We start from the raw sequence: 16,373 nt of genomic DNA on the forward strand, positions 1-16,373 counted from the left end.
TCCAAATAACTATGTCTAGATCTTCAAATATTTTCAGCCAAGGCTGAATGCCACAGTGCAATATACATCCCTTACCGATGTTCTGCGCTTTGCTGTTTTGATGGTTTCCTTTAAAAATCTCTGTTCGTTTTTCTAATATATTTTAAACACAGTGATAGCGAATTGTGAGGGGCTAAACACTTGTTCCTACAGGCTAGAAATGCCCCTCACATTATTCAGCCCATTCAGCTCCCACAGCTCAAGTCAAATGATGCTGACCTTTCCGGAAGACGTTCAGGTCTCCCGTGGAAATGGTGTTGCTGCGCGAGGGCGGCGCTCCTGCAGCGGGGACGCAGTAACTGCTCTCCGTGTCCGACGCGGTGCGGCTGATGCCACACGTCTCCACAGGAGAGCGATCCGCTGCCTGGTGAGGTTTGGGGGGCCGAGGTGGAGGGATGTCTGGAATAGTCTCCAGTTTTGAAGTCTGAGACAATGTTCCCTCTGGAAAAGTTCGTGGGACCTGATAAGTACCTCCGGGTGTGGGGGGAATGTCATAGCTAATGGAGATGTGCCTCATCTGCGTGTCTAATGACACTGCTGATGGGGTATTGAAAACATGCTGCTCTCCTTCGGCATCAGTTCCAGATGGAGATGCTGCCTTGGGCAGAACATCCTGGGAGTAACTCCTGGGCAGGTTGTAGAGGCTGGAGTCTGCCAGCGCGGAGCGGGAAGGTGGGGAATCGTAGGCGCCCTGCTGCGGGAAGAAGCCGTTCACAGTGTGCTTGCTCCCTGGTGCAACAGGGTTCTTGTGGGAGGGCACGTTATCATTGCAGTCTGTTTCTGAAGAGCTGGATTTTGCAGAGTCAGCCTGAGATCTACATGTGAGATTGTGAGATTAGAATGCTGACGAACACACAAAGAAAAACAAACATTGCAAATCATAAAGACAACGTTTCTCATGGAACCAACTGAAAAGTCTAACAGTGTCTTCCAATTTTTTTATTTTCATTTTTTTAAAATGAGATGCAGGCATTTTATTATTAAACAAACAGGAGTACCTAGGCATCCTAAGTAACTACATTCATACAAATTCATTCATGTGAAATATAAAGCACAAATGTGGAGCTTTACCAACAGGCTGATGTTTCACAAAGCAAGTGATTTTCAGTATGCCTGTTTGAAGCCAAGTTTGGGGGCTGGAGGTTTTTTAATCATTTTTTTTTAACCCATGCTGCAAACCAGCAACACTCTATTGGCACTGTTAAAGGTAAAAATAAGATGCTCAGTTCTTGGACTTACAGTACTTGCTCATTATAATAATTTAGAAAAAAATGTTAAGAGAAAAAATATGACTGCTTGTAACTCCCCTAAATGTGTGCCTGAAGTTATACTGACCATATAAAAACCATTTGAAATATATAAGGAAAAGAGAAATAAGAGCTAAAATCATGAATAGGAGGAAATTGGTATGTTCTTTGAGGGGAAAAAAAAATCCATAGGTTCCATGTGCAACAGAGACCTTTTGCCTTGAATGCAAATGAAGGTGGTATTGTTAGATGAGGAAATTCTTTTATGAGAACAGCACTCATTAGTACAAATACTAACTACTACCAGTAAACTTACATGGAAAGTAACCACATTACAATAATTTGATTTCCTTTCTAAACCTCTCCATTTAGTGTGCTCCAGGCAGAGAAATTCTGTTATCAGTCTGGCTTCCTTGCTTAAATGAAAGTCCAAACAGTGGCAAAACACTAGCACTGGAGATGGTAGTGGTGTAGTTAAGTTAAGGAAGTCCATACAGTTTTTGATCAAACATAACATATTTCCTATTTTCACTACCTCAATAGCATACCACTGTGTTAATTTATACATGCATATGTAAATATTTCAGCATGCATAGGTATCAATGAATACCTGCAACACAACTCTTAGTAAGCTCTGTTAAGCAATTGGACCACACAGGTCCAAAAGTTTTGAGGAATAAAATACATAAAGTACACCCACTACCATAAGAATATTTTTCCCCCTTATTTAACAGGCTCTGCACCTAATTTCCATTAGAAAAAATATAGTAATTTTGCTCTGATTACTACCTTAAACATAGATTTCAGTTCTGTCACTGGTCAGAACAGGTGTCTAGGTAACTCTGAACTTTAATCTGCATTTAGTTTAACCAACCCCCCGCAAAAAAGAAGATACTTTTCTCATTATTCGTTCTTCGCATAACCAAGGAAGTAAAATCTCCTACATGACTCATGATGCTGACCATGAATATATATTTCTCTTGTTTCTTTACAGCTGCCTCAGAGCTCTTTGCCTCAGAGCTTCAAAAACTCATGTATGAACCACTAGAAGTTTAAAACACTTGCAAAATATAGAGCACATAGGACTGAAGGAAGCACATGAGGTTACAGAGCGCATAACAGACTGTGAACACTAAGCTCAGGCTCTGCTGCAGCCCCTCCTCTTTATTCAAAGGATTGATTCAGGAGTTCCTCGCTTTCTAAATGTACTCTCCTAGTTGTATGATATCCATTTAGACCAAAATCCCAGAAAAAGTCAAGCATTTCTCAAATATGGCAAGGACTGGGATCTTTAAATTTTAGACTATAAAAATAAAGTAGGTAGTCTACATCTACTGAAAATCAATTGTGGAACCAAAGTTGTTAGTTTCAGTTCACTGGGATATACTTTAAAAGGAAAAAATTCTAAAACTACAGGAATAAAACATAAAAACTACATTTATCTTACAAAAACACGCAGGAATATACAAGCAAAGCTCAAAAAGAAATAACAGCATATTTACAATGCCAGAGCATAATGATTATGCATGAAATGCAAGAAACAAATACTATCCTTCTAAATATAGGGGTTTTTCTGGGTCTAAGTGAATGATACTTCTTCTTTCTTGACCAGAAGCACTTGTGCAAATGGAAGGCTTTCAAAAACCATGAGACAGCTAGGTCTGTCATCTGCTTAGCTGATGGCAACAGCTTACATTTCTTGTTACAAGAGGGAATTTCTGATTTAATTCACAATTTTGAAAGCAATCTTTTGGAATCAACATCTTAGTCTACTGAAACATTTTTCAAAATATGAATGGGTAGTAAGCAATCTGATTTTGCACAACTGAAAGTCCAAAGACACTGTGAAACGAAGAAAACAGTTTATGCCAAAATGAAGCCAGAGAATTCAGCCTTACAATTTTAACTATTTTTAAAAGTCAGCATTAACCACTGACCATGATAACAACACCATATATAATTCTGAAAACATACAGTGCATAGTTGACAGGAGTAGACCATACTCCTGGTTTGTATTTTTGAGGGTTTTTTATGACTTCTGTACTTCAGGAATTTTATTTTCTCTTTAGTACAGCTCAATTAAAAAAATGTTTTAAATATTCCATTAACAAATGGTTATTACAGTAAGTATTAAAGGGTTTTTACACCTCCATTTAATATAATGGCAAGGCTGGATGTAACACAATGATAATTCCTCACTTTATTAGCAGAAGATGACTACAACATGAATTCAGTGTTATCACATGTGCGCATCACATATGTGCAAATGATGGTGAGTGGCCAAACCAGCCCTCATTCAGTGCTAGGACTGGCCATTTCCTTCCACACACCAAGAAAAGAAAACTGCCCAGCCAGCTGAGCTGCAAGGCCTGGGCATTAAGCTGCACCGAGAGGAGGTGGGGCAGTGAGGAAGGGGAGCCCAGGAACAAGCCAGGCTCCATGTACCACAAACCACTTGTTGACAGAGACCCAGAAAAAGGTACACCAAGTGTTTTAGTCTGAGGGGTAATAATCTCATTTCTGCAAATTAAGTATTTCGGCTGGGTTGACCACTCATCCTTTTCAGCTGAGTCTTTTCCCATCCACAGGAATCAATATGACTAATGAAACAGAATATTATAAACAAAATGGCAGCAAAACTGCTCTTGTGTGCCAGCAATGTGGGACAGCTACAGCAAGCACAGAAAAAACAGGACAGACAAAAATAAATAACATCCAGACCTCTTTTCAGAAAATGGAAGCACAAGTTATATAGTTTTTCTGTTAAAACTCATGAACACCATGCAAGATGAGTCTCAGACAAACACTATTTTCAGGCAAGTTAATGGCTCTGTGATTAATTTCTCACACATGTTCCAAGAATGGCTACTGTTCACTCACTGAAGTGGAATCTTTTTACTTTCAAAGTCTTCTAATAGCAGGTATTCCTGCCCTTCTTCTGAGAGAAAAGGTGACCCTTGGCTGGTTCATATACAATAGGAAAGATGAGGAAGACAGCATTTAGTATTTCAATACACCTACTGAACGAGCCAGAACAATAAGGGATTTAGAAGCAATGTTTGGCTGCATTTTCTTATCTAGGATCCAAACACAACCTTAAAATCTCCCTAAATGCTACAGTGAAACAATGCTCTTTCTTAAGTCAGCAGTGATCAGAGCACGAAACTATTTTAGACAAAGTACTGCAAGTGATAGTCACAGCTGCAATTGCTGCATACAAGACAGTCTCACAACAGCATGTGGTGCACTCTATGACACTTTAATGGAACATGTAATAATTATTTTCTAGGTCTGAAACACTACAATTCTCAAAAATCCCAAAGAGGTGACTCAGATACATCTATGTTTCACAGTGACCCATCTCACCCAGAAAAGAACATCAAAGCCTTGAAATAAAATTCAGTGGTTCTCAGGTTACCTGTAAAGTAACATGCAGAATCAAAACAGAAAATGTTCCCTTGGCATACTGGTAATTTTTAAGTCTAAAGGGAAAACATTTAAGTAACAGTACCTGCTTGTTTAATTACAGCTATTAAGCCTTGCACTTGACACTAAGTCTGTATGAAATACCCAGATAAATTGTTCCAAGCCTGGAAAAAAGGAAAATGATGCAGCCATTTAATTTTTATTCTTTGTCTGTAAGGATATGGATTGGGGTAAAGTGCACTCTTACTAATCATCTTAGTAATGTGCTACTGAGATACACAAAGCTCTCATTCCATAGGAAAATGTCTATATGCTCTATACTCTGTCCCAAACCCAGCAGTTTACCTATGTTACCAGACATAAAACATAGGCAGTCCTTTTAGGTGGAACTGAAAGTCCAGCACAACTGTTATTCTGAATTTTCATGATCACAGCCTTTTTAATTTAAGGACACAGCTTTTTAGTTACAGAAAATAAACTAAACTCATATAACCTCCAAGTGATCATAATGTCAATGTCTTCAGATTTTCCTATAAAACCATCATTTATTTAAACAATCTCTACACTCCCAAATATTTTGTTCTGTTCTTTCAGTTCACTAGGTATTTTATCACCACTGGACCTTTTGCCTTTCCCAGTACCTTCTCTTCTGTGTCACTAGTGACTCCTTGAGAAATTTTGCAGGCTTATCATGGACTCTATACCACATTTTGTGGCCCCTTCTATGGTCTCCTCATCCTCTACTTAACCCACACATCACATAACTGTGGAAATCAGGTCAGAAAGTCAATTACACATCCCAACCTTCATCATTCCAAAAAACACCTTCACATTGTGGTGGTACAACTCTGCTCTGAGCCTGTCCCTCGCAGAAGCAAATGGACACTCAGACACATTTCGGATAGGCCAGGATTGCTGAAATCCAAGTCAATTCCTCTGCCAAGCTGTTCAGGAAGCGATACCAAACCCAAAAGCTTTTGGCAGGAATACTGACATTCCTCTTCAGCACTATCAGCTTCTGAACATCACTAAACACTAAAATCTCCAACACTGGGCTTCCCTGTCCCCTGCAGGAGGTTCTGGGACATCCCACCCTGCCTGGAACATGCACGTTCCATACTCTGGGGGAACTCTAGGCTCATTCCCTTGTTTTATAAGGAAGACTGTAAAGGGTGGACACTTTTCTACACAATCATCAGTAAATGGACCAGGAAACTCAAGCACAACAGAGCAAGACAAAAATGCCAAGGAAGCAGCGCGGAGCATATGGCACTTGTCTGTAATTACAAAAATAATATGATGTTTTGTTAATTTTTCTGTAAATATCTCAGCAGATTTTATTTGAAATTAGTGCAGAAAAGAAGCTTCTCAGAGGGATTTATACGGTTCTCCTACAGAATGTTTAAGGTTGGAAGGGACCTCTGGACATTATCTGCTCAGCTTTTCCAATACCTCTAAGCAAACCCTTCAAAAACAGCAAAGGCTCCTCAGGAGCTTGTCCAGTCAAGCTCATTTTTGGTTCTTTTAAATAGTTTTTTTAAAAGAGGACAGAGACTCCAGTATGTCCCCAGGCAGCCTGCTCTATGATCCATTCTGGCAAAACACAGTGATATTTCCCAGGTAGCTAATATGAATATCATATCCTCCTATGCAGGAGGTGCTGTGGATTTATTTAAGTTGAAAGTAGCAGCTGGAGAAATAGAAATTTAATTCTGTAGAAGTTCTAAATTTTTCCTTCAAATTTCCTATTGCACACTTCTCTAGATAACTGACTGTGTAGGCACTCTTTATTCAGTAAAAAATAAAGCTTATTTGAGTTTCCTTTTAAGTATCTGTTATTAGGAAAAAGCTGAAATTCAGGATATGGAAACTGAGTGGTTTCAGCCTCTGCATTCTTTGTTATCATAAAATAATTGGGTTTTCTTCTTGTTTGAGAGTCTGAATCATGCTAGTAATAGTAAACAAATGCCACTTGAAGATCACTGTACTCAGTGATGTGGTAACCTGGCAGGTGATGATAACATCAGCATGTTTTCTTAACCCCTTCCATGAAAGCTTTAACTGGCAAAACTGGGGAACCAAATGCCAGGAGGGAGAAAGGCTAAATTCCTCCAGCTTTTTCTAGTACTGAACTGGACTAAGCACACCAGACTGTGGCTAAAGAAAGCATACTTTGTGTCATGCATCACTCAAAGCTCCAATGGAAGGCTTGGATTGATGCATCACTGTGATAGTTCATGTTGGCAGTTGCTGTCAACACTTTTGGAGAATGCAATATAACACTGATCAAACAACTTGCTATTGCAGCAAAAGGTTTGATGCATGGAACAAAAAAAAAAAGAAAAGTTACAGGCAGCTTCCCTGTGTAGATATGTGCATCCAAATGCTCAGTATCTCAGTAGTAACAAAATGCACTTAGCACAAACATTCTTGGTTTGTAATATAAAAAAGTGTTATTAAGAAACAAAAGTCACTTACCTCATAGGTTCAGGTTTTTTACTTTGACAGTTTATTAGCAGTAAGTAGTCTTGAGGATCTTCCTGACCAGAGGCAGACTCCAGAGGGGGGACGTTAATGAGCCGATAAGGAGAAGGAAGGGAAGATTCTGCTTGCAAGGAGGGCGGTGAAGTGCTGATGGGCAAGGGTAACTCAGCAGATGGTTGTAAAGAACTAACTGGTGGCTTCACAGCATCTGCAAAAACACAGAAGCAAAGATTTCTTTATATAGTGAAGAAATAGTTCTTCAACAGTAAGAAAAGAAAATTAACAGAGGATGGAAAAACCCTCAGGCTTTAGTTCAAATTTGTTAAATTGGACACGATAACATCTGGGTGTTAACGTTTGTTTCAGGGAATTTACATTTATATATCAATCTTTATCTTTTCAAATTGCAATCAATTTCTTAAGTAAGCCTTGCAAACAGAGGTTCTGCCTTATTTAAAGACTTATTTAACCTGCTTTCTGGCCACAGAAAGAACAAATATGTTGACAGCTGTGGTAATACAGCTAAAAACACAAATCTGTTTTCTAATCAAGGGCAGGCACAAGCCCATAAGTTATTACTTGAACATGGCAACCCAAGTCAGCACTTGGAAGTACTCATTCTTTTTTGACCAAGGTCACTTCAACGTTTGAGATCAGTTACCAGGCAAGATCTGGCCACTCTCAGTATCTGAAAACAGACAGCAAAACTGCTGCTTTGGCAATGGAAGATTCTTTACAACTAGAAAAATAATGCAAAGGTACAACAGGTAACGTGTTCCACTAAGCCACCTGATTACATACCCTAATTTTTTATTGTTGTGCAATAAATGAAGGGGTTGGGTTTGGTTTTGGTTTCATTTCTTTGTTTTGTTTTGGCTTAGTTTGGATTTCTTTTGGGGTGGGGGGAGAGGAGGTGGTTTTCTTTTTTTTTTAAAATAACCTTATAATTCTTATAAATAACCTTATAATTCTTATCCACTTCCTATCCATGCAACTTCTTTTTGCCTTCCGAATACATATATCCAGACTATTAAATTATCTGGGAGGCTAGAAAATATCTACATCATCAAATATTAAACAATCATTTGGCTTTTTCATTGTTTTACTGACATTGACTAAGAACAACATAATTAAGCAAACTATTTCCTAATTATCAAGGCTTACTTGCAACTCATTGTACATTCCAAACTGTACATCCCAAGAATGGGTGCTGATTATTAGCATTGTTCAAATGAACATGTTATTATCCAATGCTCCTGCTCCTGCCAGCCTTAAAGGCCAACTATGCACTACAAAGTAGCTTCATTCAGCTTCTGCTTCTCAGCACTGCTCTGGGAAATAAGAGATGAGCAGCCCAGAACACAGCCCTCCTGCTTCCAGTTCTGTGTACACCAAGTACAAGTGATTTAGACATGGAAATAGAAATAGCCACACTTGCTTTGAACTTCCATGGTATCTGAACAGGCTCAGAAATTAAATCCCACCACACCCATGTGGTTGGAAGAAGTCTAGGTGTATGAAAATTCCTCAACTCAACCTTCCTGAAAAAGTAGGATAGCCTAAAAAACATTATTATGAAGGGCTGTGGCTGACCTATTCATCAAACTAGTTAGCAGAAGAAGGAAAAGAAACAGACGGTATCAAGGGATCACATGCATAAAAATAAATTGATGCATGCAGATCAGATAAATGATAGTATAGAGATGTTTATAATTTGTAATGTTTATAAATTCTTTATACATTACATTTCTTGAAACACATATTCCTAAACCACATCCTATGGTTTAGAAAAATGGGGGTAAAAAAAGGTAAAATCCATTACATTAATTGTTATCTAAAAACTGTTACTTAAAATAGCCGATGTTTACTTAAATACCCTTGTATTTACAATTCCTATGCACATCCTTTTTATTTGTATTCTAGAGTCACTTCATTTTTTCCTTTCAAATACAGCAGTACTTGGATGCAAAAGCTACTAAAAAAGTAGCTTACTTTCTACATGCTTAAATATAAAATATGAACAATTTTCTATCATTTAGGAAATTCAAGAGCTTGAAGGAGCCCCTTTGAGGCACCTACTAATATTTCATGATTCCCCTAATGCAGGGGCTCAACAGCAGGAACAGAGAAGTGCCTGAATGGACCCACCAGGAATGTACTTTTTGTACTTTCTGGAAAAGCAGCAGTGGGAGAAAGGACAAGCAGCTGTCTGCCCTGTCCCCTGCAGAACTGAAGAACAGAAGTAAATGCATGCACCAGTAAGGGCGGGCAAGAAAAGTTTCCTGCCAAACACATCATTTTTTGACCACACTTAAGAGATGAGATCCTGAAGAGCTCCCCTGTGCCTCAGTGCCCACCCCATTCCCAGGCCTGGCGATGCACAACCCTCACGCCATTGGAACTGCTCCGTGCCAAGCTCACAGGAGGAGAAAAAAGAGAAATCAAGGATAGGATATCCTTGAGGCTTCCAGGGAACATGGGTGTGCCAGTCAGCCCTCATGCAGTCAGGAGAGCCCAACATGCACACAGTACCTACGTGACCTGATGCAATTAAACACATCATGCACCAGCATTCCCAGGAAGAGCAGCAAAACTCAAGGGTGACTTTTCAGGGAAAAATAAAATCATGAATTTTGAAAGAGGCCAATGTATCCACAAAGCCTGATGCACTGCTCCAGCTTCTGGGGCACCCCAAGACATAGGCTGCTTCCACAGCCTCTGCTGACCTACCCTCTGACACACTGTTCTCTGAATTTCTCCTATTTCTTTGAGTGACTTTATATTTTTGAACTTCACTACCCTCCTATGGCAGTGAGGTCCACACCTTACTACACATGACATGAAAACCCACTTCCTTTTAAACCTGATATATTCACTTGATATATTTCAGCTCCCATCTTCAAAGAAACTGTGAACAATTACCTCCTACTCATAATTCCCATTCCCAACTTTACACAACTTTGTCATAGTTTTTACTGAGTTGGTACTGCCTAATTCTTCCTGGTGCAGAAGCCATTTCATTGTACATCTGGTTTCCCTTTATCCTCACCTTTCCTAGCTCTGCTACTTTTTCTTTCCTGAGAAGAGAAACTAACTATTGCACACAAAGCACACACACACAAAAAAAGTCTAGGACCCACTGGTTTATGAAGATATAACAGTGATTCACTCCATTCCTTTCCTAATGTGTCCCTTTCAATTGTTACTGAATTTTCAAGGTGATGCTGTCCAGCTGCCTGGAAGCTTTATGATCTGTTCTCTGAGCAAGGATTTGGAGCCCATTAATGTTAATGGATCATTACGGACACTGTCCTTCTGACGAGTCGTCTCTTTCTTCTGACACAGATAATACTTGATAAAATCCCTGATCCTCTCACAGATCTGTGTGGGGTTTGTTTGAGATAGGTGTTTGTGTGGTTTGGTTGAGGTTTGTTTGGTTTTTTCAGCATATAGAGCATTAACTATTAAAATACCAACTTTCTGATCTGAAATCCATCCTCACACAGGCATTTTGTATATGTTAAATAGTGTGGGCTAATGCCAGATTGAAAGATCTACTGAATTTGGTCTAAAGCACTTGAGATTTGCTTTATGCATTGATGCCATTTCAAATTTTACTACAAGGGAAGAAGTAATGCTAAAACTTTCATCACTGAGCAAATGAAAGCTCTTTGCCTATCTGCACCCTCTCAAATATTCTCTTCACCCAAGCACTCCTCAAGCTGATATGAAGGAAAGTTGCTCTTCCAGCAGCTATTTATGATTTCAAAGAGTACATCATCAACTTGCTCCACTTTGGACTAGCAGATTTTTAGGGAAGGGGTCATCTGCACACCAAAGAGCATTATAAGTCATTTGGTTTGTTCCCAGAGCTCAGACACTCAGACTGCTTTGAAATAACTGGGAGCTGGAAAAACAGCCAGAAAATTTAACATGCAAATTAGTCTAACAAGAATTCTATTTTGTTTTTATAATTCCTGGATTCAGTACAGCTAGAATAATCAGCTTTCTGAAAACAGGGCAAAAGTCTTATCTTTTCTCAGTTGGTTTGTTATGAGTAGTTACAGGCTTCATTTTCACTAGAATTTATACTTTTTTCTTCATAATCATTTTGATATCTTGTAAAATTTATTATGTAAAAAGAGCATTTTCTAAACAAGAATAACAAAAGGCTCCACTTTCTCCCTCCTCAAATATATGAAGCTGCTTTATCCCACAAGTTCCTACATATCTTGCTTTGTGTTCAACCTAGAAAATCTGAGTGTGGGAGTTTCTATTTAGGACTGGGTTTATATTTTGGTGTTTGTTTTTTAATGAAAGCAAAAATGTAATTGTTTTCTACACTATAATGAACAGTCTCTTAATATTCTAATTATGCAAAAACTTGAAATGTTCTCCTAGTAAAAAAACCACAGAGGCCTCATTACAGCATGCATTTCTTTAAATGTCAAAATTGCAATTGAAGTAAGAAAACGCATTCTTTGCACACTGTAGGTAGAAATATGAAAACAGAAATGGGATTTTTCCATTGCAACAGTGAATCAGCAACAGATGTGCAATGGCATGATCATTCCATTCTTCTGAGAGGTTTCATTCCATCCACTTACTATAACAGATGTGTTATTAAAATAACCAGTGGCCAACAAAATATTAGAGCAATATTCTTGTCCAAAAATTCACAGATACAATAAAAAGAGCCATAATTCAAAAAATCCCATCAAATAAAAACTTCAAAACTACACCTGAAGCCTTAAAAGAACTTCTCTGTTTGTTTGAGACATCCTGGAATCAAAGGGCCACATATGCACACACAGAGCACAAGCGCGTGTGTGCTGATGGGCACTTGCATTGTTCACACATTAATTCAATAGATGAGAGCCAGATCCAGCCCAAAAGAGGCACAAACACATGAGCATGGATTTGGGATTTGGCATTAAGTGAACAGCCCGGCATCAATATGAAATCTATGCAGTAAAGCTCCAGACCGAACTGTTCTGCTATAGCCAGAGAAAGTCCTTTAAAATACTCTAAGAAAAACTTCCTATGCATCTCATATGTTTATTTTCTTAGTTTAATATAATCTCACAGTATGTCTCTCTTCCTGAAGATAAACATGATACCTTTTTTAAGGAATGAAGAATTCAGCTTCGCGCCTTATGTCCAGGACAACCCTGCCTCCTGCATCCGCACCAGAAACACGACTGACTGCTCCAGGTTCCATCACACACAGAAGTTTCCAGCTTTCAGAGCTAACACCTAAAATTTAGTTCTTGCTATCTGCAGTTCGTGTGTAATTCTAAGTTTTGGTTACCCATTTAAAATTTGAAAATACCAAAACATTTGCACTTGGAATTGACACCGCCTCTCCACCCGCAATTTTGTTTTGAAGACTATTCATTTAAAAGGAGAAATAAGGAAACATCTGTAGCCGGAAAAATAATCAAGGAGTCGTGTTATAGACTAACTTCTGTAGGTGCTTGTGAAGAAAAATAGTTCAGCCCACCACATTAAAAAGCTTGGATATGTTTCTTCACCAAAATGCCCAGAGCTCTCCTTGGCTGTAGGCATCTCTGTGCTCCAGAGAGGCTTCCATCATCCCACGTGCTGCCTCTCAGCACCTCAGACTCACGGGAACCTGCAAAACACTCTGCCAACCCTTCTCCCAGAGACTCAACAGTAACATCAACAGCACAAGAAGTGCCCAGCAGAAACAAGAGAAAATTAAGTAAATTACCTAGGCATAATAGATTCAGTTCATTTTTCCTCAAGGAAGAACAGAATCACCTTCCATGTGAACTTTTGTTACATGCAGCTGTCAGCTTAAGATAATGACCTCAAACACTCATGATTAAGATGCTGATCATGCCCCGATAGTAAATTATTTTTTAAATATATGTATTTTTGCCTCACATCTTGAAAGGGAAGATCTACTGCTGCAGATTTTACACTCTATTTTTCATCATCACCATCTTACTTAACCACCAGTTCTTTTACTACAGTAGAAGACATCTTAATCCTGTCTGCTGTCTTCTCTTTTCCTTTGGATAACAGACAGTGATCATCTCAGCTTGAGCCACCAGCTACCAGTTCTATCAAACCCTTGATTATTCCTGTGCAATCTTGCTAGAAAGCTCTAACATCATTCTTCACAGTCTATCATCACCTTCCTCTCAGTTATTCCACTCTTCAAAAAATCATCACATTTGTATGTCTCAGTGGCCATTATCTCCCCAACTTTTTTTACTCAAAGTAAGCAACCAAAAAAAGCCTTCAAAAAACAGATGCCTTTCTGCGACTATTCCTTCTAAACCTACTGCCTCACTTCTGTGACAACAGACTCATGACCCTTCTCTGGAGAGTTTCTCTCCTAATGCTTAACTCAGTTCTTTTGTTCCTTTTTTACTGCACTGCAGGTCATCAATCACCCATCCTTCTGGCACGTCACCTTTGAGCCAACAATTCTTTCTAGCTAATCATATCTGAGAGATATAAAAATGCCTCAGCTCTTCATTAAGTACATCATCTCCATAGTGCAAACTAGCTGCAATTTTTTTTTAAGTTTAGTACTTTGTCCTTGCACTTTATGCTCTTCCAGAGCTGCCCTTCCTTCATATAGAAGCTCAGATATTTCTCCTTACTTCTGAGACCTTTAATGACCAAGGTCTTGAATATTCAACACATGCTACTGGGATGGCAATTTTGCTTTGCCATATGTGCTAGGCCCTGTCATGAACTTTTTAAAGCTGTCAAAGAAGAACATTTTTTGTTTCTTACAGGCAGACCTTTCATGCAGGAATGGCACCCTAAATAGCATCCTTCCAATACCCACCATTTATTTATCAAAGAGAAGGAGTCAGGATGGGAAATTACATTCATCCTGTCTGTCTCTGATATTGCACCGAAGCTGTGATGAACCTGCAGTGCATGGATTATCAAAACATCATTTAAAAAAAGCAAATACAAAATTTTATTGTTCCAAAGGCAAAAAGGTAGGAAGGCATACACCAAATAGCAGCAGCCTGAAAAGAAACTTTGAAAGCATCATGTGTGAAGCAAGCTGCAGCTCCTTCAATGTATGATCCTTAAAATGACAAACTTTTTTCACCACATTTTATTGTTTATGTAAATGAACTGTAAATTTTAATGTCTTGTTCTTCCTTTTTCCCCCTCTTCTTGCCTACCTTATTTCTTCTGGTTTATTTTGCTACTGCTATCTTTATTCAAATTAATACAGGCAAGTAACATGTCTGCGTATAGTAAGATCACTTCCTCCTTTCCTTGCTCTGCCTAGAACACAATTCACTAAATTACAGAAACATGGAGCTGCATCACATATACAACATTCATCACAGATGTCTACTAAATTCTAGGGAAGGACTTTCACAGCTTGTGCTTAGATATCCTTCAAAGGGTTTTCTTTATCGTTACATCACTCATTGAAAGAAAAATAAGTTCTCTCTACAGATAACAACGGATCCATGTCCTGCTTATCGCAGCTTGTGTTTGAAAGTCAGTTCTTCCCTCAATGTTTTCTTCTCAGGAAAAAAAAATCCTTCAACTTTTCTTCTCATTAATCATTTTTAAAAAAACATTTCCTCTATTTTTACCTTTCTTTAAACATTTATCCTCATCCTGCTGAAAGTATTTCAGAGGACATCTTCACAGCAGAAGACACAAAACAGCCATTACTGGTACATCAGGTCCATTCAGTCTCTCCATCCCAGATCGTCTCTCAACACAACTCAAAGCAAAACACTGGTGACACATTTTTGGCTTATAGCTCCCTCTGATTTTATAGATTCCCACATAAATCCAAGAAGGCAATGTTCCTGGATTTCCAAATGAACCCCAGAAGGAACAACAGGGCAGTGGTGTTCCTAGTTCTTGACTGAGCAAGGGATGCCAATGACAGGACACACAACAAACCCTTGTCTGGCAAGAGACATTTCTTCCAGCTTCAAAGAAAACTATCTTTTGCTTCCACAGGTAATAGAAAGACTTCTCATGCTACACACTCCTCTTGTTTAGGTCCAGACTAAAATAATAATGTGTTTTTACTATCTGAACTTCACCTGTTCTTTAACTTCCCAAAATAAGCTGCAGGTGAACACAGATTTTTAAAGTATATTTACGACCTGCTCTTTCACTGGCATGAAGATTCATCTTGGTAAAATAAGAACTTGGCAATAAACACTCAGCAACTGATTTTCCCATTTTCCTTTTTTAAAATTTTTGCTCAATGCATTGCAAGGCATCACTAAACCAATAAAACAGACAATGCTGTCAACTCTCAGTTGAGTGAAGTAAAGGTTTTGGAATAATTCAGTATAGTAGACACCTGTCCTTTCAAACCAAAACATTCAGCCAAAGAGAAAGTGTCAAAAATGAAACATGCAATGAGAGTACAACGGGGAGAAGTTATCGATACAATTGACTGAAGTAAAAACTCAGTTTATGAGGGCACAGTTACATCTCTCCACATCCACAGCAGGTTTTATTTTCAGTTCAATGACAGAAAGCTAAGGGCTAACAGCATACCAGCTCCCAGAGGAAAGGGCTGATGGTTTTGAGGGGACCCCACCTCTCTGTTCCGTGCAATGGACACGTGCTCCTTTGCACTCTGCCGAAGAGCTGCCAGGCAAACCTGTTTCCTCCTTAGATTCAAGATTTCCAGCCTGTCCCCAGAAGCCAGGACTTGTGCCCACAGCTGCACTGGAGCACTGCCCCCTGCCCACACCTCTCTGGGACGCAGGCTGAGCACCGAACCCCACGGCAGCTGCTCTCTGAGACGCGCTGCAGGGCCTGTGTGTGCTCAGGATGCCACAAAAACCTGCTGGAACTGGCAAAAGAAGCAACTTCCCCTGAACTTGCTATTCGAGTGGCAATTCGCTGGAGCAAAGTGATACAAACCCCTTCTTCTCCTTCACCTCCCTCAATCCACAATCCTACAAAAAGCAGGGATTTAATTCTAGCCCCTTCAGTCAGGCCTTATGTATAACCCTCTTATGCCTTATGCATAACCCTCTTACCACTCCTATTTAATGTTTTCTTGGAACTTGTGCACAGATCTACAGCAAGGCCTGTAACCCACTAATCTCCAAAAGGAATGCAGGAATAATAAGTAAATAAAAAAGAACGGATTCAGGACAAGCAGTGGCCACAAGGTATTTGCAAGGA

General features: G+C 39.1%; 1 protein-coding gene across 14 annotated transcripts in view; it reads right to left on the reverse strand.

The window, feature by feature from the left end:
- GAB1 (GRB2 associated binding protein 1) overlaps window positions 1–16,373 on the reverse strand; it is a 91,879-nt gene that overhangs the window by 20,992 nt on the left and 54,514 nt on the right. For 11 of the 14 annotated variants that reach the window (XM_074541848.1, XM_074541842.1, XM_074541852.1 and 8 more), the window contains exons 3-5: window positions 7,191–7,404; window positions 4,167–4,247; window positions 259–854 (exon numbers count right to left, since the gene is read on the reverse strand). In XM_074541848.1, the coding sequence (XP_074397949.1) occupies window positions 259–854; window positions 4,167–4,247; window positions 7,191–7,404 (891 nt within the window). The remainder of the gene's footprint in view (window positions 1–258; window positions 855–4,166; window positions 4,248–7,190; window positions 7,405–16,373) is intronic. The other 3 variants (XM_074541850.1, XM_074541847.1, XM_074541844.1) reach the window with 1 other exon arrangement.

The sequence above is a fragment of the Zonotrichia albicollis genome, chromosome 5 (genome assembly GCF_047830755.1).
Source record: "Zonotrichia albicollis isolate bZonAlb1 chromosome 5, bZonAlb1.hap1, whole genome shotgun sequence".
Taxonomy (NCBI): Eukaryota; Metazoa; Chordata; class Aves; order Passeriformes; family Passerellidae; genus Zonotrichia; species Zonotrichia albicollis.